Below are 24,240 nucleotides of genomic sequence, written 5' to 3'. Positions count from 1 at the left end.
TAATCACAGCAGTTTTAGCTAAGTGATTTTGTGGAGGGATATATGCAGCGGGTAACGTGAGATCACCTAACCCATAAAGATGGGTGAGGGCGTAGTATAAAGGATTCCTAACAGAGGGGGCACCTAAGCTGAGGCGTGAAGCAAGAATTGGAGTTAGCCAGGGGAAAGAAGAAAAACGTCGAGACAGAAGAGATTAGAAAATCTGGTGTGAACAATGAAACTGCAAGCAGTTTGGTGTTGCTAAAGGAGAAAGTGAGACCCTGGGGCTGGAAAAGTGGGCAGGAGTCATATCAAGGAGAGCTGTTTGTGACTTGTGAAGCCATGTACCTTGAAGATGAGGTACAGGGTGGGGTTAGGAGTGACTGGATGATATTCAGCAGGGACTTGACGTGGTCAGAGTTGTGTCTTAGAGACGCCAGCCTAAAAGTAGTTAGAGCACTGCTGCCTAAGCTGTAAAGTGCATATGAATCACCTGGGGATCTTGTTAAAATGCAGGGTCAGATTCTCTAGATGTGTGTGTGTGGTGAGGCCTGCGAATCTACTTTTCTAACAAGCTCCCAGGTGAGACTGATGCTGCTGGTCTGTGGACTACACACTTTGAGGAACGACAGTTTAAGAGATAGGTGGAGGAGGGGTAAAACAGCTGACAGGTCATCAAGTTGGGGCTGCTATAGCTCAGGTGAGAGAAGATGGTAGCCTGGATTAAGGCAGTGGTAGCGAGACTAGAAAGAGATAAAGATTGGAGAGATGGCTCTATAGTAGGTGCAGTTGGACTTGGCTTGCTCCTTTTTTGCTGTCTGCCAGGGTAAGGGTTTGTGTGCATCATGGCTGAGTTTTAGGCTTCATTTTGTCATCTTTCATTCACCTTTATGCATCACTTTGCTCATCCTTGATGTTTGTGTCTTACCTGTTGGCCCACAGACCACATGCACCCAAGCAGCTTGCCTCACATACTCCCCATCCCTTGTTACTGAATTCGCCCCACACCAACCTATTTGGGAGTGGGGATGCTCAGAACATTTCTCACCAACGTGTGCACATATTTGAACCACTCCTTCAACACTCCCTAGCCTTTGCACAGGTCTGGAAAGAAAATCATGGCTTCTCATTTCAAAAGCTTTCTGCTGGCATTAACTTATAAAATCTCCTGACAACCAGTTGTGTTCACCATTTCCTTCTAAAGTCACTCACCTATCCCAGGCACAGTGGCTCATGCCTGTGATCTTAGAGCTTTGGAAGACTGAGGCAAGAGAATTTCTCGAGGCCAGGACTTCAAGACCAGCCTGGACAACATAGTGAAACCTTGTCTCTATAAAAATTAAACAATTAGCTGTGTGTGGTGGTACATGCCTGTAGTCCCGCGATTCAGGAGGCTGAGGTGGGAGCCCAGGAGTTCAACTGCAGCGAGGTATGATCACATCACTGCACTCCAACCTGGCCAACAGAGCAAGACTCTGTCTCAAAAAGAAAAATAAATATAAAAAATTAAGTCCACCACCTGGCATTTTCTTTTCTTAATCTTTTTTATTTTGTTTTAAAATGTTTATCTATTTATTGATTTATTTTGAGACTGGGCTATAAGACTGCCTAATTTTTGTATTTTTAGTAGAAATGGGGTTTCACCATGTTGCCCAGGCTGGTCTTGAACTCCTGAGTTCAAGCGATCCACCCGCCACAGCCTCCCAAAGTGCTGGGACTATAGGCGTGAACCAGTGTGTCTGGCCAACCACTTGGCATTTTCCTTCTGGTTTTTGTAAACCTCAGAGCTTCCCTATGTATTATCCCTCTTGTAACTTACCGCAATCACCCACTCTGGCACTGGCCCAGAACCAGTTCCATCCATAATAGTATAAGCACATTGTCATTCAGCATATTTGTGAGGACCACTGTGAACGAGCTTCTTCTGGTTAATTTCCATCCATCCTTTCCTCTTCAAATCCTAAACTCTGAATAGCATTTTGGAAGCCAGAACCAAGCAGAACACTCCAGTGAGAGGATTGGACTTCTGTTAATTAGAACAGGAAGTCTGGAGATAGTTCTGAATTTTTGGTACCATTTAGTGTAATTCTAGGCTAAGCAAGTTTTCAGTGACGCTGATTTAATTTCAGCCATCTGGTGAAATCTTGGTCTGCACTTCATCACCTCAATTGAGCTCTGTTTGTAAACATCAATAGCTGTGCATCCCTCTGAAGGTAAGCTTTTTTCTGCCGGCTGCATCCAAGAATCTCAGAACTTCTTGAGGAATAAACCCTAGGAGGGATTCTTTTTAAAGACTGTTTTACTTTTCGGTAAAAATGCAAATATACTGACTTTTTTTTAAAGACTCATATTTTACACATTTACCAATATAGTCAGCTGCAACAAGTTTTCTAGGAAATAAGCTGAATATAATTTGAAATTTTGCACTCAGTCACCCAGGGAACTAGGAAAGGGAGCTCCTTCAGGGCAGAGGCGGAAGAAATTCATTGACCAAGCTGTAACCCTTCCTGGGGTTTTAACTCCCGGTAAAAGGAGAACTGCGAAGAGTGGTGAAAGGCTAATTACCAGGTAGCAGCAGTTCCTTCTAAAATGGAGCTCTCTGCAGGCAGTCTAATCTTTTAGCATCTGGTGGAGAGCAAGGTGCAGTTAGACACATCAAAGAACAAAGAATAAGTAGGAAGTGAACCGAGGCCCTTTCCCCAGAGCCCACAGGACTCAGCAGTAAACCCTAGAGGGAATCACAGTTTGACTGGGTACTTAAGGTTTCCTGATGGGGGCAAGCAGAGAGAACAAGCCTTTTAGTTGCTTGTGCACGTGTGAAATTCACACCAAATTACAACTGGTTTTTATTTTATTTCTGAAAACATAAAGCAGTTCAAAGTGCTGCATGTGTGAAAGATGGAAGGCTTAACGTTGTTTAGGATTAACTGCCCAGAAAGATTTCCGGCCCACGTGACTATCCTGGGGGATCCTGGAGAATCAAGATGAACAGCTGCCTGACCACTGCCCCATATCCCCACAGCCATATTGACGACAACCAAACCAAGCTAGGAAGAGAACTCTGGAATCAGATAGCTAGTCCAGTACCTGACAGACGATACTTTCTGTCAGACACCTTTTCAAAGCTACAAGGAACTGATTATGTATAATTGTCTGCGGCCTTATGCAGGCCTGACAATGACCTGGTCAGGTTGCATCTGATTCATATTCTTTGCTGGAGTAATTTGATGGAGTCTAAGAGACTCTCACTATTCAGAGTTAAGCTTCATACTAAGGGGGGTGAGGGGAGAGAAAGATTACCAGCCTAATACCAATCTTGTCCCCACTCCTGGGACATTGAAATTATCATGCCTAAATTGGAAAGACCGTTGAAAAGTGACAGTATAATAATAGTGTTTTTAAGATGGTGCTCCCAAGTCTTATAGAAATTACTAGCTACTCTGGGTAATTAAAACAATTATAATTGTTTGTTTCCACATAACGCTTCAGCATTAAATCCATGTGGTGGGCACGATGCACAACCAAATTCTAAATGTTACTTGGAATTATATTTTAAAGTTGAAATTGATTCTGTATATATCGAGCAATATGAGACATCCAGGACAAAACAGACCGTTAGATATCATTTACTCCAAGCCCATCATTTTATAAGTCGGGAGATTTAGATCCAAAGCACACAAAAGACTTGCCTAAGATCTTTCAGCAGGTTAATGGCAGACCTGGGAGTGGAACCCAAGTCTTCTGGTCTCCAGTAATGGGCTCATTTCATTATATCAGGCTCTCCTTAAATGTAAAGAGAAAACTAATATCTAGGTGTATGAAGGGTAAGAAAGAGATAAACAGCTAGAATTCGTTTTTCTAAAAAATTCATTTCTTCCTTTCATAATCACTCTGTTTACCTGACTTCATATTTTTTTTTAATTTTTATGGGTACATAGTAGGGGTATATATTTATGGGGCACATGAGATGTTTTGATACAGGCGTGCAATGTGAACTAAGCACATCATGGACAATGGGGTATTCATCCCCTCAAGCATTTATCCTTTAAGTTACAAACAATCCAGTTACACTCTTTATTTTAAAATGTACAATTAAATTATTATTGACTACAGCCACCTTGTTGTACTATCAAATAGCAGGTCTTATTCATTCTATTTTTTTTTTTTCTACTGATTAAAAATCCCCACCTCCCGTAAGTCTCCAACTCCTCACTACTCTTCCCAGTAGCTGGTAACCATGTTACCTGGCTTTATTATCTTTTCTCACCTTTGGACTGTATCGTTGGCTCACTTTTTCCACTTTCTGCTTATGACTTCAATATTTCATCTTCTCCTTTAGCCTCCCTTTCCTCACTTGCTCCCCGAGGCTGTCTCTTTTTTCCTAGAATCAGCTTTACTTCATTTAGAAAGAGGGCTCACTATGTTGCCCAGCAGGGCTGTGAGCAGGTTGGAAGCCATGCTGTTCTGACAGGTTGTGAATTTCACAGAAACCCTATAAAGAAGTCATCAAGGAATAATGCCTTATAAAACATCTACTTACTAAGAGGCCATGAAATCCAGCATATGAGGGACACTGTGGAGAATCTGTGTTGACTGAACAGAAAATCCTTTTTTGAATATATTCAGGAAACTATTCCAAACTAAATGGAATGGGGAGGCACATGTGGAATTTAGGAGTCCATTCAAAAAGTAGGATTTCAATGTATAAAATGCACACCAAAATGTTAAAATCTTGGTAGTAGGATTATACTTGAAATTTATTTTGTTCATTTGCTTACCAGAATTTTCTCATCTATTTATAATGAACTTAGGTTCTATTGTTTTTAAAGCTGGATATAAAATTTTAAATTAAAAATATACAACCTCTACAGAGGATTCAAACTGATTAGCAAAAATGAGAGGTCATGCGAGCTCTCACTAAAGCTAATTTCCCTGTCCAGAAGTGGCTCATTCCCCACCCTTTCCACAACTCCACGTTAGCCAGATGTGCTTGTTTATTGACACCTGTGGACTATACTAAGGGACCAGTTCTGCCCTGGAGCAGGAAACCTAAAAGAGGCCCCTGCCTCAGTCTTGACTTGGCTTCTTTCCAAGCTCCACCCTTGCAGCAGTCACTTAGGATCTGTTATTTCACTCTTCTTTTTCTACCCACACATCTACCTGAGTTTCTAACCCTGATGTTCACCTAATCTCTTCACTTGGGTTCCTGCTGCTTGGTACTGACTTGGACCTACAATAGCAGCCGGCTAGATTCCACTTAGGTCTACTCTCCTCTTGACTGATCGCCATATATGTTGTGCACACAGTAGGTGATTCACAAAGATTTGTCAAATTTAACTCCTGGGGCTGCTTATAGCTCAGCAGTGTAACTTAAATCTGGGGCCTGCTTACAGCTTTCTGCCCCTTTTGTTTTAGCCTACACCAGCCTGTAGTCATCCCAGTCCTAAGTGCTAACTCACACTTGTGAGCTTTGGAGTGACTTGTACTTGTAAGTCAAGTGATTACAGATTCTTCTCAGTCTGGATTAGTCTGGGGCTATCCCCAGATTTAAGGACCTCTGCCCTCCTTTCTCCTCAAGGCTATTTAAATATGGTGGCTCTATTTTTAGGGTATGCAGCATAACTCAAAACAGTTGTCTGGAATTCTCTAATTGTACCCAGGTACAAGTACAGCCAAATCCAGAACATTCTTAATTCGTGTGTTTCTTTTAAATACTACACATCTAAAAGACTAATGTACAAGAAAGAAAGGGAAAGCGCGGTTTAACTTTCTAAATGTAGAATTGTGGGAAACCTGAGAAGGGAGTAGGGGTAGGATTTGTAACTTATTAGCAACCTTTAATGGGAAACTACATCCCAAGGGATACTAACCTTTGTGTCTAAAAATTAGTTGTACATTCCCGATGCAAGCTCTTCCAATACTTTTCTCCATTAATTGCTTAGGTTGAATTATTTGTACAGAAGGATCTGGTTAAGCTGACTCACTGCTGTTTAAAAATCAAAACCAAAAATATTCTTCCCTTCTGAATGTTGAATTTGACATTTGCTTTTCTCAGCTTAGGAGGATCTAGTCCACATTTCTCCAAACGCAGAAATGAACAAACAGGTTCCCGGTAGCTTCCACAGAGAGAGCTTAGGCGTCTTTGTAGTTTCCTAGGAGTAGAGGTGGCTTCTTGTTTGTTATTCTTTGGGGAAATCTGAGGCAGGGCGTTTCTCATTTCTTCTAGCAACCCCATTTCGAATAGTCAATGAGGGCATACTGTGACCACACAGTTTCACATACGTGCAGGACTGGTCCAGGAAAAAATTATTACTGTAATACATGAAATGTTTGTACCACACCCCTCCTGACTTAACACTTAACTTCCCAGAATGTTTTGTCGATGAGCTGACATCCTATCAGCTAACTCACTGGAGCAAGGATTCACTGCCTGGCAGCTGAGAGCAAGAACAGAATCCACCCTTACATTGATTTAACAGGTATTTACTAAGCATCTATTATGTTCCAGAGTAAGCAGTAGCTATTCAACAACCATTGCTTGCCTTCTCAAAATTAAAGAAACTTATTGCATCCTTTTGTCCTCATAACCCCACCCACTGAGTTCCAAAGAATGACCTTTCTTTCTGGCCTCATATGATTCCCAGATGCCACATATTTTTCTAACCTTGTCCATTTCTCTGAACCGTTTCCATTTTCCATCTGCCCCATGAAAGCTCTCTCAGAGCTCTTGCAGGGCCCACTTTGCCAGCAACTGCTGACCCTGTTTTCTACTCCTAACACCCAACATAAATAAGAGCCGTTTAAGATATAACATGCTGAAATACAGCAAACTAACACAGGAACAGAAAACCAAACACTGCATGTTCTCATTCATAAGTGGGAGCTGAACAATGAGAACACATGGCCACAGGGAATAGAAAAACACGCACCAGGGCCCATTGGGGTCGGGGCAGGGGGAGGGAGAGCATCAGGATCAATAGCTAATGCATGTGGGGCTTAATGCCCAGGTGATGGGTTGATAGGTGCAGCAAACCACCATGCCACACATTTACCTATGTAACAAACCTGCATGTTCTGCACGTGTCTCCCGGAGCTTCAAATAAAATAAAATTTAAAAATAAAATAAAATAAATAAAATGCTGAGATAACTCCAATTTGGTGGTTGTTGAAGGGCTAGCTTCAAAGAGCGGATAGAATCGTCAAATGCATAGGCTGTTAATCTGGCTTGCCCCCTGTTCAAATCCTGTTTGCACCATTTTCTATTCTGTGACTTTGGGAAAGTTACTTCACCTCTTTCCAGTTAGCTCATCCGTCAACTTGAAATATTGGTAGCACCTACTTTATTGAGGATTTCAATGAGCTGATACATGTAAAATATTTAGACTAGTGTCCAGCACATAATAAACATTCTCTTGATATATATTAGCTATTACCATTACTATTTAGGTTGGAAAAGAGTAATCATTATAGGCTAGTGGGGAATGGGGTTGATATTTTAGGGCAAGTGCCTAGAACCTATACATATCACATAATGAGGCTCTAATCAGCTGGGAAAGTCTGGCCCTGCTATTATGAGAGGAACCCCCCTCTTTTGATTGCTTATGCAGGAAGTGGACTTTATACAGCAACTGTTTTTATTTTTATTTATTATTTTAATGGATGAAGAAAATCGTATGTATTTATTGTGTACAACATGATGTTTGAAAATATGTAGATTGTGGAAGGGCTAAATAGAGTGAATTAACATATGCTTTACCTCACATAACTCATCATTGGAAGATTCTTTTATTGTTTTCTCTTTTTTTTCTCTCATTCCAAAAGCAGTATATGCTTATTTAAAAAACAGGGAACAAAAGAAACAGAAAAGAAAAAGAAATAAAGTATTCCTAATCCTACCTATCAAAAGACAGGCAATCTAAGGATCATAGAGTAAAGCTCAATGCATGTGATATAATAATACCTTTTGCTGACCAACTTTTTGAAAAAATTTAGTATTATATTGTGAATATCATCATTAGTTACTGTTATAAGGAACTACCTTGTTGAACATGTAAATTGTTTTCTCCCTTGAGCTATTGCAAACAACCCTAAGGTAAACATCTTAGTACACAAAGATGTACATGCATCTTTACATACAACCTTATTTCCTTAGGATACATTTTTTTCAGAAACTGAGTTTTCCCAGCTTATTAGGGGTGCATTTTTGGTTGTCTTGTTTTTGCTTGAGACTTTGAATTAAATACTAAAATGTCTAATTAATTTTTTGTGTAGAATTTGAGTTAAATACCAAAATATGAATACAAATTATGGGAAGGTATCACAGCAGTGCTGGTTCTTGCTCAGTAAAGCATTGAAAGAATTATATGAACACAAGCTCTGTATTAGAATTCTGGCGGCAGCAGCAAATCATAGGGGGGAGAGTAAGGAATTGGAATTAACACATCTACTTTTAATTCCTGACTCAAGTACTTACTTGCAGGTGTATGACCTTGAGCTCATATTTAACCTTGCTGAACCTTGATTTCTTTATATGAAAAATCTTTTTTATGCCTTGTGTTGTAGAATTTTGCTCCTTACTTCAACTAAAACTGGGTTCTTGTCACACGACCAGGAAAATTTGGGCATGAGGACACACTGAAAGGTGAGTAGGGCAGGATTTTATTGGGTGAAAAGGGAAAAAAAGAAAAAGAACTCAGCAAAGCGAGATGGAGCCCCTGCTAACAGATCCCTTACAGACTGAATCCCAGGCCACCACACAGGAACAGAAGAGGCCAGGCTCCTCCCCCTGCCCGTGGCTCCACCCTGTTCCTCCAGTGCACATGTGGGCATGCTCAGACAAGGCCCTGGGCAGGTTCCCTCATCAGCACAAAAGCATCTGATGTAAACACTTGTGGGGCGGGGGGGCAGAGATTCTCTGGGGACCCCTTTTTATCTGCCTAGGCATTTAGCTGTCTCATCAGTTCTGGCTTGTCTCTCCTGTCTCAGCTCTCAGTCTCTCACCACTCTCTCCCAGCTCCCTCTGCCCTCAAGTTTAAGATTCAATCAGATTAAGCGACTTCACAGGCCTTTTCCTCCTTCTTCCTTTGTCTGGACCAACCTTCATCTCTGCTCCTCCACAGCCCCCCAACTCCCCAACACATACCTAAATAATTAGTACTGGCCATTTGGGGCTCAGGTTAGACATCACCTTCCTTAGAAAACCATGCCTGTCTGTCCCCTCCACATACACACTTCAGTGTAGGTTAGATGCCCCTCTTCTGCTGTGCTAGAAAAAAATTATACTCCCGCTGTCATTTGTACCCATCACACCGTAATATACATACCTGCTTATATCTCTGATTCTTCTAGCCCATGAGCTCCTTGAGATTAGGTGCTATTTCTCATTCAGCTCTGCATCCTCAGTAGCCAACACAGTGCATGGATTCAGTGAGGGCTCATTAGAACTTGTTAAATGAGTGAGGAATGAATGAAGGAGCATAATCACACTTATTTCACAGACATAGTAAGTAATGATTGTATGAAATAATGTAAGTGGAAATTCCTGGCATGCAGCTAGGTCAGGGAATGATATCTCATAGAATTAAAGGCAATTCACAGTAACTTTATGACAGATCTCTTACAATCACTTAAAATGTTCTGAGTGTGAAGTTCTGGAGAATCTTTGTCTATTTAAAAGTTTGTTGAAAGGTGAATTTCGTCATCATAGCAAGAACCTCAGAGGACAAAGGACCTCTTGTTTAAGACAACTAAGCCCAGTGATTAGTGGTGAGGCGCCATGCCTAAGTGATTCCAGGGCTTGGGGTCAGCTCACCCAGACAAATCGCCCCTTTCTGGCCCCACACCTTGGACCCAGAAGAAGAGGAAGTGGGTAAAGGGGATGAGAGTGAAGAAAGAAAAAGGGGCTGGAATTAGATGATGCGGGGGTGGGGGGTAATAACTGTAGCTTTTGCACAGCAGCTGTGTTTAGAACCAGACAAGCTATACATCAGAGAGTTCTACAGCCCCCAGAGAAATGTTCCTTGGAATGCCTGTCACCTTTCATTCTTCCTGAGCTTTGCAGCCTTCAGCAGATCTTCTCAGTGGTGGCTCATCCTAGCACTTCATTGGCCAGCTCGGCACTACCTCCTGGGGTGCAAATGAACTGTTAAGGGTGGTTCTCTGAGCAGCAGAACTGGTCTCACGGAATGTTTTTCCAGTTCTGACAGTCTGGCACAAAGCTGCTAAGAGGCACCTAGTATCACAAAAGCTAGGTGCTGCTCCCTGCTGCTGGGTGGGAAATCTCCAGGCTCTTTTAGGAAATGACTGGGCCAGTCCAGCCACCCCGCAGATGATTTTCCCCCTCAGGCCATGCCCTTTTGACCCCAAGACAATTTGGACTCAGCTCAGTCAGTTTGAAGAATTTCTCCTTCTGGAAGTTGCAACTGACAGCTTCGTTGTCTTAAGGTACAAATTAAAGTTAAGGCTTTATTAGAGTAAAACTTTATTTCTGTTTGTGACAGGTCAAAACTGATGCAAATGCAGGGTATTTAAGAGAGAGAGAGGAGAGAGAGAGAGAGAGAAAGAAAGAAAGAAAGAAAGAAAGAAAGAAAGAAAAAGAAAAAGAAAGAAAGAAAGAAAGAAAGAAACTATAGAATTCCAAAGAGTCTTCTACTCTGGCAAGTCTAATTCAGAAGAAAGATCTACAGAGCGTTCTGGCTGCAAGGCAGTGAACCAACCTCTGCTACTCTTCCCCAGCACCAGGGAGCAGGCAGGCCTGCCCTACGAAGAAAGGTGAAGGGCCGGCATGGTCCCAACTAACTGAAATTTTTCACAGAGATTCCCACGAGTGCAGACTTGAACAGACACCCAGTCGCCACCCACCTATAGCTCCAAAGCCAGTTCCCCAATCTCCGCCCAGGCCTCAAATGTTCTTGCGTTTGGGTTCCCTCCTCCTTTCAGCTGTGGGGATGGGAAGCCGAGGGGCAGGTAGGAGTGGGAGTGGGAAGGCTGGAGGCCCTGCCTTTGCTCTGAGCTGGAGCAGGAAAGCAGCCTGGAAGCCATGTGACAGCAGAAGATGTGGGGCTCACAGAGGGTGGAGCAGGCGGCACCCAAACCATGCTTGGCCCACTCCTCAGCCCGGTCTAGGGCCAGAGGAAGCACAAGCACTTTGTTCTTTTTCAGTCTATTTATTCTCCAAATCAACAAACCTCAGGGTATGAGGGACAGAGGAAGCTCAGTTTAAACAAAGGCATTCATCAGGCAGTATGAGTCCCCTTCAATGGCAAATGAATCCCTGCAAAGAGACAGCCAACATTGGCTAGGTTGGAACGTTATGATTCCAGGATGATCTTTCTGACCTGGATTTAGAAGCTCCTTCATTTGGCTTTCTTTGTACAGGCACAGGGTGGTGCTGAGCTGATCTGGTCAGTCTCTTGGTCAGTCTATCAGCAAACATCGATTGATCCCCCCTAACATGGGGCAGACTGCTTAGGACCAGAGGATACATCACAAAATCCTAGAAAACTAGGAAGTTTCACTGCACATTACAGCAATACGCTGGAATCAGAAACCTGCCATTTAACCAATGTCCAGACAGGATTTTGAAGCTAGACAAACTGGGGTTTGAATCCCAGCTTGAATCTCCTGCTAACTTTAATAGTCACATGAGTTTGGGTAAGCCAGTCTCTGTGTGCCTCCGTTCCCATTCCTGTAAAATAGAGATGAACATAATATTTTAGGCCTAGTCAGCTTGGCATATTACTGCTTGGATATAAGAAGCAGGATGTGTGTTCACCATCTACAATTGGAGCCAATTCCATGAGGCATGAGTGTAGCAAACACTTATATAGCATTTGCTAGTACTGGTCTGAGTGTTTTACATATATTAATTCATTTAATCTTTGTTAGGACCCTATGGAACGCGTATTAATATTATCCCCATTTTACAGATGAAAAAAAACCGAAGGCACAGAGAAGTTACATAACAACCATAGACAGTGACACTTAACTTATTTGATGTGCGTCAGACTTATGTAAGGTAGTGCATGGAAAATACATCTAGAAAATTGTCTGTTGATAAATGCTATTTGTGATTATTATTCAGCAATATTGTTGTTACCATTATTATTAACTGTGTTTCCCTTACTATGAGTATTGACCATGGAGCAATTTAGAATGTATTCAAATGCAAAGAGTTTGGCTATTTCCATCTGCTTCCTTAAAGGAAGTCCTAGATTATTTTAGGTAATTCTAGGCAGTTCTTATGGACTCTTCCAGGATTAATTACTCCAAGGGGAAGAGCAAATCCTCTGGGGCTGCTGACTAAACAGAAGCCAAAGCATGCAAAAAGGCAGGATAAATTAACCCTACAGGAAGCGCAGAAATAGGGGAGCACAGCTCTATTGCCTGGAGATGGGTTGCAAAATCAAGCATTAACAAAAGAAACTCCAAGTTGAAATTGAAAGACTGTTCTGTGTTGGTTTGCAAAGTGTGGAAATAAAGAGGCCTGTAAGCCAGAGAGAGGGAAATGAACAAGTTTAAGTATCACTTTGTGTCAGGAACCAAGCCAGAAACTTGAAGATCATTTAAATCCTTTCTCACATGTCTCCCATATCCAAAAGGGTGGCATCAAATGGTTCTAGAAATTTTACCTCATTCGCATGTCTTTTATTCAACCTTCCTGTCTGGCTTCACCGTTGACTAAGTTCAGATCCCTAGTAGGCTGTGATGCTGATGTTTGGGCATACGTGTTTGGATATAGTTTGACCATTTAAAATTGGATCCACTAAACTTGATGGTAATATTCAGATTCTACCTGGCATCTCTTAACACTTAGAACATATATATACCACTCCTATTCAATATAGTACTGGAAGTTCTAGCCAGAGCAATCAGGCAAGAAAAAGAAATAAAGGGTATCCAAATTGGAAAGGAGGAAATCAAATTGTCTCTATTTGTAGATGACATGATTGTATATCTGGAAGACCCCATCATCTCAGCCCAAAATCTCCTGAAACTGATGAACAACTTCAGCAAAGTCTCAGGATACAAAATCAACGTGCAAAAATCACAAGCATTCCTATACACCAGTAATAGACTTAAAGAGAGCCAAATCAAGAATGAACTGCCATTCACAATTGCTACAAAGAGAATAAAATACCTAGGAATACAACTAACAAGGAACGTAAAGGACCTCTTCAAGGAGAACTACAAGCCATTGCTCAACGAAATAAGAGAGGATACAAACAGATGGAGAAACATTCCATGTTCATGGTTAGGAAGAATCAACATAGTGAAAATGGCTGTACTGCCCAAAGTAATTTACAGATTCAGCGCTATTCCCATCAAGCTACCAATGACCTTCTTCACAGAACTGGAAAAAAACACCGTAAACTTCATATGGAACCAAAAGAGAGCCCGCATAGCCAAGTCAATTCTAAGCAAAAAGAACAAAGCAGGAGGCATCACACTACCGGACTTCAAACTATACTACAAGGCTACAGTATTTCATTAAATATAAGTGGAATGAATAAATGCAGAAATTAATAAATGATGAGCAGATGCTAACATGCCCACTTTTAAACCCTTTAGTGGTCTCTACCACCTTCAGGATAAGGACCACACTTCTTCATATGTAGAATACATTGCCTGAATGACCTAGATGCCAACTTCCTCAACCTTGACTTCCAGCCACTCCCATCTTCCTTTCAATACTCCATTCTTCACTCAGATTGGCCCTTTTTGTCCTGTGAAAGGACCATGTTCTCTTTTGCATATTGGCCTTTGCTCTTTCCTGTGTCTAGATCATCATACTTCCTCCCACATCTTCACTCTCAATCTTCACCTTCTTAACTCCCACTCAGCAACTTAAATGGTTTGTTCTTCTGGAAGCTTTTCCTGATACCCCCAGTCTGGGATTTAGAGTTGACAGAACTAAGGCTCAGGATAGCCCAAGGCACCACAGCTCAGTCAGTGGCAGAGTCCAATCTATCCTGGTTATTAGACTCCAAATATACATTATCTCCTTTGTACTACTCCTCGCAATAACTCAGTGAGCTAAGGGGATAAGTAATCAGTCCAAGATTGCCTAGCTAAAGTGGTGGGTTGTTTTGGTGGTTTTTGTAGTGCCAAATCCAGAAAACTTCTATTAACAGCAAAGCAATTTCATCCATTGAAGTTGGAAGAACTTTGCCTTATGAAGTGACAGAATTGGTTATCTGTTTGACTATTGACTGAACAACAAAAAATCCTTCATCATTACAAATTTTAAAACCAACCCCTGGGCAAACATTCCAAGGGTAAATTCCACCACTAATCAATTTAAAAATCACTGTGCTTTGCTTTCCTATTTCACTTGGATAGTGTCCTGTCTTGGCACTGCCTCTTCTCTGTCTCTTTCCAAAAATGTGGCCTAGTGGCCTTTATCTATGGACACTCAAGGGAACCAGGTGAGCTAACTTACTATATTCTTTTACTGGGTACCCACTGTGTGGCCAGTACAATCACTTAACAATCGGGTAAATGTGAAAGTAGAGATGTTTTAACACCTTGTTTTGACTTTAGGCTCCAGAAACCATCAAAGTTAAACATCATTTTGGAAATTCAGAAATAACAGCTTTTACAAAGACAGAAATGCAGCAGGCAAAAAGGGATAGCAGATAGAACTGTGTCAAATACGGTGATGGGATGACCATTTTGTACAACTCTCTATGTAACCTGAGATGAGCAAACCGGAGGTTGCTCTCCAAAGGCACTCATCACTACTACTAAATGTGTGTGTATGCATGCATGTGCACATGTGTATATTGAAGAGATTCATAGCCAAGCTAGAAACTTGACCCTCTATTGTTTCTAATATCTCAGAAAGTTTTAACTTTGGTCATATCTTCCTTTTTTCCATCAAGAAAAGTTCTAGTCTCCACATTGAAGAAGCAAAAGCAAATATACAATAAAACCTGCAATTAATTTGTAAATCATGACCTTCTTTAATTTTTTCTTTAGCTCACCCACTCCCATCATCATTCTAGAGAGCCTTCCTTGACAGTCTAAAGATAAGCTGTTCATGGTAAGAGCAGCTCTAAGAATAATGCTAATATTTGACAATGATCAGTTTTATGAAATAAATATGAGGGCTTGAAAAGTAATATGAGATTTTCACTAAATTCATTTTCTTCATTGGATTGTACTTTAGTAGGCACATTCTAGCAATTCTGAAGTCCCATAACCTATCCTGTGCCCCTAAACACTATTGGAAGTTCATGAAAGAAAAGGTTGACTAATATTTTCAGAGAATTCATCTATAAAATCAACACAAAGTGATTAGAGCACAAATATGCAAAGAAACCTCAGGAAAACAAGATGTCTTTGGGAGCAGGCACTCTTTCTAATAAAATAATTGAACATATTAACAAGTTAAAAACAGTAGAATGATCAGAAAGTGTAGTTGTCAATCATGCAATGAGAGAAAAAGGAATAACCAAGGAATAACCAAGGCCAAAGTTGGTAGTGTCCAGGCAGTATTATTCAGACCAGAGTGTGCTCTTGCTTATGAACGTTACCTACCAATACAGCAGAGTCTACTGTTCCCAGAACAGGGCCTGGGATATATTAGGTCCTCAATAATATTTTTTTTTTTTTTTGAGACAGAATCTTGCTCTGTTGCTGGATTGCAGGGGTGCGATCTCGGCTCAGTGCAACCTCTGACTTCCTGGTTTGAGCGATTCTCCTGCCTCAGCCTCTTGAGTAGCTGGGATTACAGGCACACACCACCATGCCCTGCTAATATTTGTATTTTTAGTAGAGACGGGGTTTCACCATGTTGGCCAGGTTGGTCTTGATCTCTTGACCTTGTATCCAGCCACCTCAGCCTCCCCAAAGTGCTGGGATTACAGGCATGAGCCACTGCATCCGGCTGGCCTCAGTAATAATTTTTTAAGTAAATGGCTTAATTAATGAATACGTGACTAAACGGTCTCAATGCCATGGCCTCTGTGGTCATGGATGCATTACCATGCCATCGAGTATTAGGATCATATATCCAATATTTCCAGATCTGGCTCTTCTGACATAATTTGGCATATAAATGATGAGAGGACCCCAGTGTCCCCAATCCTGCTGTAAATGGTGACACCAGCATTTGAATTTTAAATGTCAGTTTCTGACTCCAGTTTTTGTGGAGTAATGACCAAACATGCTTCTTAATCTGTAGTCCTGAGTTAGATCTCAGACACTGGCAAATTCAGCAAGATAATACTACTGGGGGTGGAGGGAGAATTCTGGATGTCAATGAGCTTTCTCCAGGTGACATTATTTTATCTGATCATGTGTCCTTTTTATGTTTCTACCACTGCACTTTCTGTACAATCAATACCAGTGCCCAAGAATCCACTATTTTCCCTTATGCAGCCAATTATTTTCTTGAATCTTATCTTGAAGAACAGCTTTCCCTGGGTATGAGCCATGCCACTTGAGACTTCAGTTTAGTATCAAAAGGACCTCCATGTAGCCTTCCTCAGCTATTAATGGGTTCTCTTCATTACGGTTCTGAGGATTTTTAAAATCCGATTTGGAATGTTAGTACTAATAAAATAGAGCATTCTTTAGGTTGCTTTTTAAGTGTTTGAATAGATGAAAAAAATCACACCATTGTCTCCCTGACCTCGAGGGATCACTGTCCCACCTAATTCTTCAACCATGGTTAAAAAAAGAAGGATCTACTAACTGGTTCACAATAGTCATCAAAAGTTCACTGTGTGCCAAGCTCTATGCCTTTTCAGGGGATCAGAAAATAAATAATGTGCATGGGCAATACTGAAGGCTACTGACAGATGAGTCTTCTGGTTACAATTGTATATAAAGGAGACGGGAGAGTTCTGCATTGGAAGTCCCAGCTCTGCCATTATATGCTGTGTGATCATGCACACGTCACTTAGGTTCCTTGAGCCCCCATCTTTTAACTTACAAAATGGGAAAAGATCTTTTTTTCTATCTTCACTCACAAGGTGGAATGGGAGGATCAAATGAACTAATGGATGTGAAAGTGCTTTGTAAATTTTAAAGTGCTATCCACAGATAACTCATTACTGCTATCATCATCATCATCATCATCATCATCATTATCACTATCATCATCATCACTATCATCATCATCGTCATCAATCTACTATTGTTAAGCAGAGAAGGTACCATTAGATGATTGAATGCTAACTTAAGCTTCTAACTCCTCAGGACAAAGCCACTCACAGTACTGCAGCCAGTGCTGTTGCCACTCCGGGTAACACCACAATTGCTACTTGCAAAACAGTCTTCCACAGAGCAAAAGGGATCAGATGCTTTGACACCCGAATTGCTGGGTATCAAATCTCTCCCATTATCTTTGCAGGGAACACAATGTGTTGCTGCAGCTGGAAAGAGACAATTTGACTTGAAGCCAAATCATGCTGGCTTCAAGTTGCTGGAACTAGCTCTTCCATAGGTGAATTTTGTGAAGATATGATACTGTGCTCCGCATCCACCCCCCACCCCATTTAACTGGATCTAAATTAGACTACACATTCAAAAAACTCTTCTGTCACTTTTTGTCAAAGATTTCTCTTTGAGTTCCTTGAAATACCTATTAAAAACTTAGCCTAAAGCAGTATCTTTTGAATACTCAGCTCACTAATACACCACCAGCCTGCAAATGGATAAACTACTCAGAAGATATTTTCCACCCCTTAAATATAGTTCCAAGAAAGAATAGGAAATGCCTCATACCTCTAATGGAAGCTATTTGCTACAAAAACAAGTCATTCAGGTCCGTGGACCTAGAAATGCCTTTTGCACATAAAACTGAAAGGAAGAGACAGCAAAACAGCCGAAGACATGAAGTCATCACTCCCAAGCACATGATTCAAATAAAAACAAAATACTCATTGGAAAAATGGGCTACCCACACACCCAACATCGTGGCTGAGCTACAGCAGTTGTCAGTTTATGTATAAAAGAAAACAACCAACATTTTGTATGAATTTCAAAGATAGTGAACTATTTGTCTCTTGTTAGTAGCTAATGTAAATATCAGAGCAAATAGCATTTTGGTTCCAATAAAAACATAGAACTTTTCAAAATGCTCATACATAAATCCTGACATCAAAATGTACGTATCTTAAGATGTTGGAACATGAGCACCAAATGATGTGCTTAATACAATTTGTTCTTTCTTGAAGAGATGAGACATAATCGTATGCAATCATCTTGTAGCTAGGAATTATATTAAGAACTCTGAACTATAAGTACTAAATCAAACTAAATAGTCTCTTATCCTATTTTTCTCCCTCATACTTGTCATTACTTCCTGAAGTTCTCATTATAACTACATAATTCTACCCCTCATAACCCATAGGTTTTCTTCAGAAAAGGAAGATAGTTTCCCCGACTCCTTTGCCTCAGAACAACAGTTTTCTCCCCACAAATGCTCATGGGGTAAGACCCACAGACATAATTTCAATGAACAATAATACCTTACTAGGTAAAAGAACTAGTTTATTGCTGCCATACTTTTTGCAAATAGTTATTCTGTCTTTAAAATTTGCTATTGTTATCCCTTGAGAAAAGACAACTTGTTCTAAGAGAAATGTTAATGGGAAAATATGAGCTACATTGTGATGCTAAATACTATTTTTCCAAAGCTAAAAAACCACGGTCCCTCTTCATTTGGTCCTAAAGAAGACATAACATCGCTGGCTAATGGGCTGTCACCAAATGACCGTTATTGAATGAATAATAAAGGAATAATAGCAATGTGATTTCCACTTACATCAACCACAAAAATCTTCTGGGAATCATCCAAAAACTGCACTTTTAAATGTAGCATTCTCAGCGAGGCCGTTGGGCTGCAAGCAGGCTCAGAGTGCTGTGGGTGCTTTCTCCAGGAATTTCACTCCCAGCTGGATGTGGTGCATTTGAGTCCCCCCACCCCCAGCCAGGCATCCCCACTCTCAGCGGGGCACACTTCCGTTTGCTTGAAGTAACGCACACCCAAGGGCGTTTGTGCTGCCGAGTGCAGGGGATCAATAACATCTGGGCAGACTCCTGTTTGGTCAATATCAAATCCAACTGGACTTCCTCTAGCCCTCTTAAACTCAGTTCCTTTCTTCAAAGAAAAATATTTTAAAAAGCAAGCATTTGCAGTCCCTGGGGATTTTCTTTATTACACAAGGGCACAATTTGAAAACCCTAGATGAAGCTTTAACACACGAGAATAACCATTCTCAAAAGTAAAAAGATTAGAGTTAATCTCAAATTGTACTCAAAATTTCATGGCCGAGCTAGGAAGCATATATACATATATATTTATAATTATATATGTAATATCTAATTACATATAATCTATAAACATGTATAATATAAAATTATATATATAATTTTAGTTATCTGAATTTACATGTTTTTAGAAATAAAAACTATATATAAAGGTATATGGAAAACTTCACTTCCAGTCCTGTTCCCACTTTTCTGTGTCCCCAGTACACCCCTATTGGTAACCAATTTTTTTCTTTCTATTCCCATAGAATTTATGTGCTTATATGTATAAAGAAATGAAACAAGGAATACAACTGAAGTTGAACTCCATCTCAGCTCAACAAGAATAACATTCATGTATTCTTGGATAAATGAACTAATTAGGATAAAGAACATTCTAATACAACCATTTTTAATTGTCAAATAATTATATTAATATCGTTTTCATTATATACCAATAACTAGGATATCATTTGTTCTGGACTGAGAAAACACTTAAAGCAAGAACTAAAAAACTTATTTCCATGTATATTTTTTGTTGACAAGAAGATAATGGGGTGAATGATTAAAAGATGTCAGGCACAATAGATTACATTAGATTATATTATGATAGGATTCTTAGCTGAAAGTGGTGTGAAAATACAGAAGGAGAAAAGCCAATTTAAAATGTTCAACTACTAAAGAACTAGCCCGTTTATTTTTACAAATGAATGAAGGGTATCAAACTGTTATGATATTTAAATTGTGCTGGATATGTTTAACATAGTGATGAAACAGTTTTTATTTTAAAATACCAATCTTTACACGACACCAGCAAATACATACTTTGTCAACTATTTAAATTCTCATGAAAAATTTTAGATGTCAACTCAGATGGGTGAGGGGATATATGATTTTTCAAAATACTTGTAGGGAGTGCATAAGCAGAATACTTTGTGGACTACTGCTTAAAAGCACTATTTCTCCAAGTATAGTTGAGGGACAACTTACAGAATCAGCTGGGAAGGGTGGCCAACATCTTTTAATGCAGATTCCTGGGCCCCATCCCCAAATTGGGTTATAAGGTTTGAGGTGGACCCCAAATAAATCAATTTTCAACACGCACCCCAGTTGACTCTCATGCAATCCATTTAGGAAGCACAACTTAAAAAAATAAAAACTAGCATTTTACAGCATTGCAGCCATGGCTGAAGAGGGAAAAAAAACCTCACATGCATTTCTGGACTGAGGATAGAACTGAAATAAAAGCACACCATAAGCCAGAGCTCACAAAATAGCAGCACCCGTAGACGAGCCTAGAAATAGGTAAAGGTCACCGGGGAAGGAAGGCACTTTCACCAGAATTCCTAGCACGGTCAAAGAACATAACGGAAATGGAAGGGCTTAGGCAGGCTAAGCCCACTGTGGGCTCTCCACGGTGGTCGCACTTTTGGAGAAAACAGAAGAAAGTCCTTTTCCGTCTTGAACTAGCCTGAGGAAAGTTCGTGTTTAGGAGGGTCGTCACACCAAAACAAAACATGCGCTAACGGAAGCTGATTGCAAAGCAGGTGACAGAGCACACTTTGGGAGTCACTACTGGAGGGGGGCAGAGACATACTTGCCATGAAAATGCCCTTGGGACCTTCTGTCAACACTGTTGGGATGGTTGAGGCACCTGTTCTGTTTTGGTCCCACCTGTGGCCTAAAGTGTGGTCTCGGAGCACTGGCCTTCTGCCTGCTCACTGAGTGGGGCTTGCCAGCATCTGCTCTCTCCCATCCAAATACTAACCAGGCCCGACCCTGCTTAGCTTCCGAGATCAGACGAGATCGGGCGCGTTCAGGGTGGTATGGCCGTAGACAGCAGCATCTGCTCTCTCTTCCTAGGATCACAGAAGAACTGCAGCTTCCTAGGGAGCAGTTTCACCTCCATAGGCATCGCTTCATACTCCTCACTGTCAGTGCTAAAAGAACTCCTCCCTCCGGGACAATCAAAGTGCAGTGGCTGGCTTGGAGACACTCTGTGCCTTAGCGTGCAGCTTGGGGTTTCACTGATGGTGTCAGGTTCAATGCACATATTCATAAAATCATCTTTGCTTGTCGGGTCAAGCTGATTGTTCTATGTCGTGATGAATAGTTCAACAATGGACAGTTGCACATCTTTCCAGACCTCTGGGCTCACCTCTTGGTAAAGGGCATCCTGTGGTTGTGCCCAGTAGGATGCAAGCGTTTGTAATATTCTCCTCTATAAAGAAGGTCTTTGGACAGGGGTCTCCTCTGTTTCACTGGGAGATCTCTCTGTAGGTCCTGTGTATGAGATAGAGGCTTAATGAGTCTGAGGCCACTCCGTAAGACTGCTGAAAAAGCGGGCTACTTTGATTTCTAGGGCCCAAAATACGAATATTTGTTAGCTTTGATGCCAGCATCTCTGAAGGATTCCCGTTGAAGGCTGATTGTTGCAAACACAGGCTGTTCCTTTTCACCCTTGATCTGCAAGACATCAAGTAGAACTGTCCTTTCACAATGGCAAGTGTAGCATCAGTAATATGTTGGACTTTGTTTCCACTTTTGGCAAAGAGGGTATGACTCAAACTACTCGTCTCTCCCGGTGGGATAAATCCAATGGGAATCTAACTGAAGGTAGCCTCACTGTTCATCCAAGAACTCCAGTAACAACCTCCTGCAGTGTCCTATCTCCTGCAACAATGATCACATCTGTGTCTTCCATCAGTTCCAGGAGTTTCTTGGCTTGTCCGTCACAATCTATCTTAACAGTAGTCACATCCATGCCAGATAAATATAAAATCAGGGCAGCATTTTTTAAAAAATAGAGTCCTGGCTTTGCCTTTGCAAGCTGCGGGATTGAGAAAAACACTTGCCTTTTTCACTTGTGCGTTGGGAGGAATGTGTTGATTGCCAAACACCTGAGCTTCTTGACCAGCTGCTCTCCTTAGTATGTCATCACAGTGTTTTCCATAGAGCCAATGGCCTCCCAGGTCAGCAGGCAGAGCCCAGGTGTAGTTTTCTTCCAATGATTTCGCAGTGTTTTGAAGAACACCGTCATCGTCTAGAGATTTGCACAGCTGATCCCGCTTGGTAACCAATTTTATTTACGTTTTGCTGTAGTTGTTCACCCTTCAGTGTTTGCTTATGCAAATTTTATAGAAGCAAATACAAATGTTTATATCCTATGTGGGTAGCACACTATTATTACACTGTTTTGTGCATTCTTTTTCCTCATATATCGTGGAGATCCCCCTTTACCTGTGCATGGAGAACTTCCTCATTTCTTTTCACAGATGCATAATTTTGTACTGTGTAGATGAACCAAAGTTCACTCAACCAGTCTGAAATTAATATTTCAGCCTCAACAAGACTGAAATGAATATCTTCATACATATGTCAATTTATATGTGTGCAGGTATCTCTGTAGGATAGATTTCCAGAAGAACAGTTGCTGGGCAAGGATAATGAATTGGTAGTCATGATAGCTATTCTAGGTTTCCTTCTATAAGGGTTATTATGGGTTGAATCGTGACCCATAAAATTCTTGTGTTGAAGTCCTAAGCCCTAGTAACTCAGAATGTGGCTGCATTTCGAGATGGGGTCTTTAAAGAAGTAATTAAGTTGAAATAAGGTCATTAGTGTAGGTCGTAATCCAATTTGACTGTTGTCCTTATAAAACGAGATTAGCGGGAAACAACAGATGCTGGAGAGGATGTGGAGAAATAGGAACACTTTTACACTGTTGGTGGGAATGTAAATTAATTCAACCATTGTGGAAGACAGTGTGGCGATTCCTCAAGGACCTAAAAATAGAAATCCCATTTGACTCAGCAATCCCATTACTGGGTATATATCCAAAGGATTATAAATCATTCTACTACAAGGACACGTGCACACGAATGTTCATTGCAGCACTGTTTACAATAGCAAAGACCTGGAACCAACCCAAATGCCCAACGATGATAGACTGGATAGGGAAAATGTGGTACATATACACCATGGAATATTATGCAACCATCAAAATCGATGAGTTCACGTCCTTTGTAGGGACATGGATGAACCTGGAAACCATCATTCTCAGCAAACTGACACAAGAGCAGAAAATCAAACACCGTATATTCTCACGCATAGGCGGGTGTTGAACAGTGAGAACACATGGACACAGGGAGGGGAGCACTACACACTGGGGTCCATTGGGGGGAAATGGGGGAGGGGCGGGGGGTGGGGAGGTGGGAAGAGATAGCATGGGGAGAAATGACAGACACAGGTGAGGGGACGGAAGGCAGCAAACCACACTGCCATGTGTGTACCTATGCAGCAATCTTGCATGTTCGTCACATGTACCCCAAAACCTAAAATGCAATTAAAAATAAAATAAAATAAAAAGAGATTAGGGCACAGACACGTAAACAGGGAAGACTAAGTGAAGACACATAGAGGAGATGTCCATCTATAAGCCACGGAGAAAGGCATGAGAAGAAACCAGTCCTGCCAACACCTTGATCTCAGACTTCTGGCTGGCAGAATGGTGAGAAAATAACTTTCTGTTGTTTAAGCCACTCGGTCTGTGATATTTTGTTGTGGCAGCCCCTACCCAACTAATAAGGGTTGTACCAATTTGCAGTTCCATTAGTAATGTGTAAGAGTGACTCTTTTCTCTACAGGCTTCACAATGGAGTGTGGTATCAAACTTCCGGATGTTTGCCAAACTGATAGGTGGAAAAAAAATTCTGGTGTAGTTTTAAATTTGAACTTTTCATATTATGAGAGAAGTCAAGTGTCTTTTCATATGTTTAAGGGCCATTACATTTCTTTTCTTTTGAGACGGAGTCTTGCTCTGTCTCCCAGACTGGAGTGCAAGGGCATGATCTTGGCTCACTGCAACCTCCACCTCCTGGGTTCAAGTGATTCTCCTGCCTCCGCCTCCTGAGTAGCTGGGAATACAGGTGTATGCCACAGCACCCGGCTAATTTTTTTATATTTTTAGTAAAGATAGGGTTTCACCGTTTTGGCCAGGCT

General features: G+C 41.0%; 1 protein-coding gene and 1 pseudogene across 2 annotated transcripts in view; both read right to left on the bottom strand.

Annotated features, from left to right (window-relative positions):
- Nucleotides 1-18,987, bottom strand: part of FRMD7 (FERM domain containing 7) — a 51,719-nt gene extending 32,732 nt beyond the window's left edge. For both annotated transcript variants that reach the window (XM_003931134.4, XM_010341743.3), the window contains exon 1: nt 18,755-18,987. In XM_003931134.4, the coding sequence (XP_003931183.2) occupies nt 18,755-18,811 (57 nt within the window). In that variant the 5' untranslated portion in view covers nt 18,812-18,987. The remainder of the gene's footprint in view (nt 1-18,754) is intronic.
- A 2,554-nt stretch (nt 18,988-21,541) lies between these two features.
- On the bottom strand, nt 21,542-22,279 carry LOC101044290 (acylglycerol kinase, mitochondrial pseudogene; annotated as a pseudogene).
- Between the last annotated feature and the right edge of the window lie 1,961 nt (nt 22,280-24,240).

The sequence above is a fragment of the Saimiri boliviensis genome, chromosome X, assembly GCF_048565385.1.
Source record: "Saimiri boliviensis isolate mSaiBol1 chromosome X, mSaiBol1.pri, whole genome shotgun sequence".
In the NCBI taxonomy this organism is placed as follows: Eukaryota; Metazoa; Chordata; class Mammalia; order Primates; family Cebidae; genus Saimiri; species Saimiri boliviensis.
This window is presented reverse-complemented; position numbering and strand designations above follow the sequence as displayed.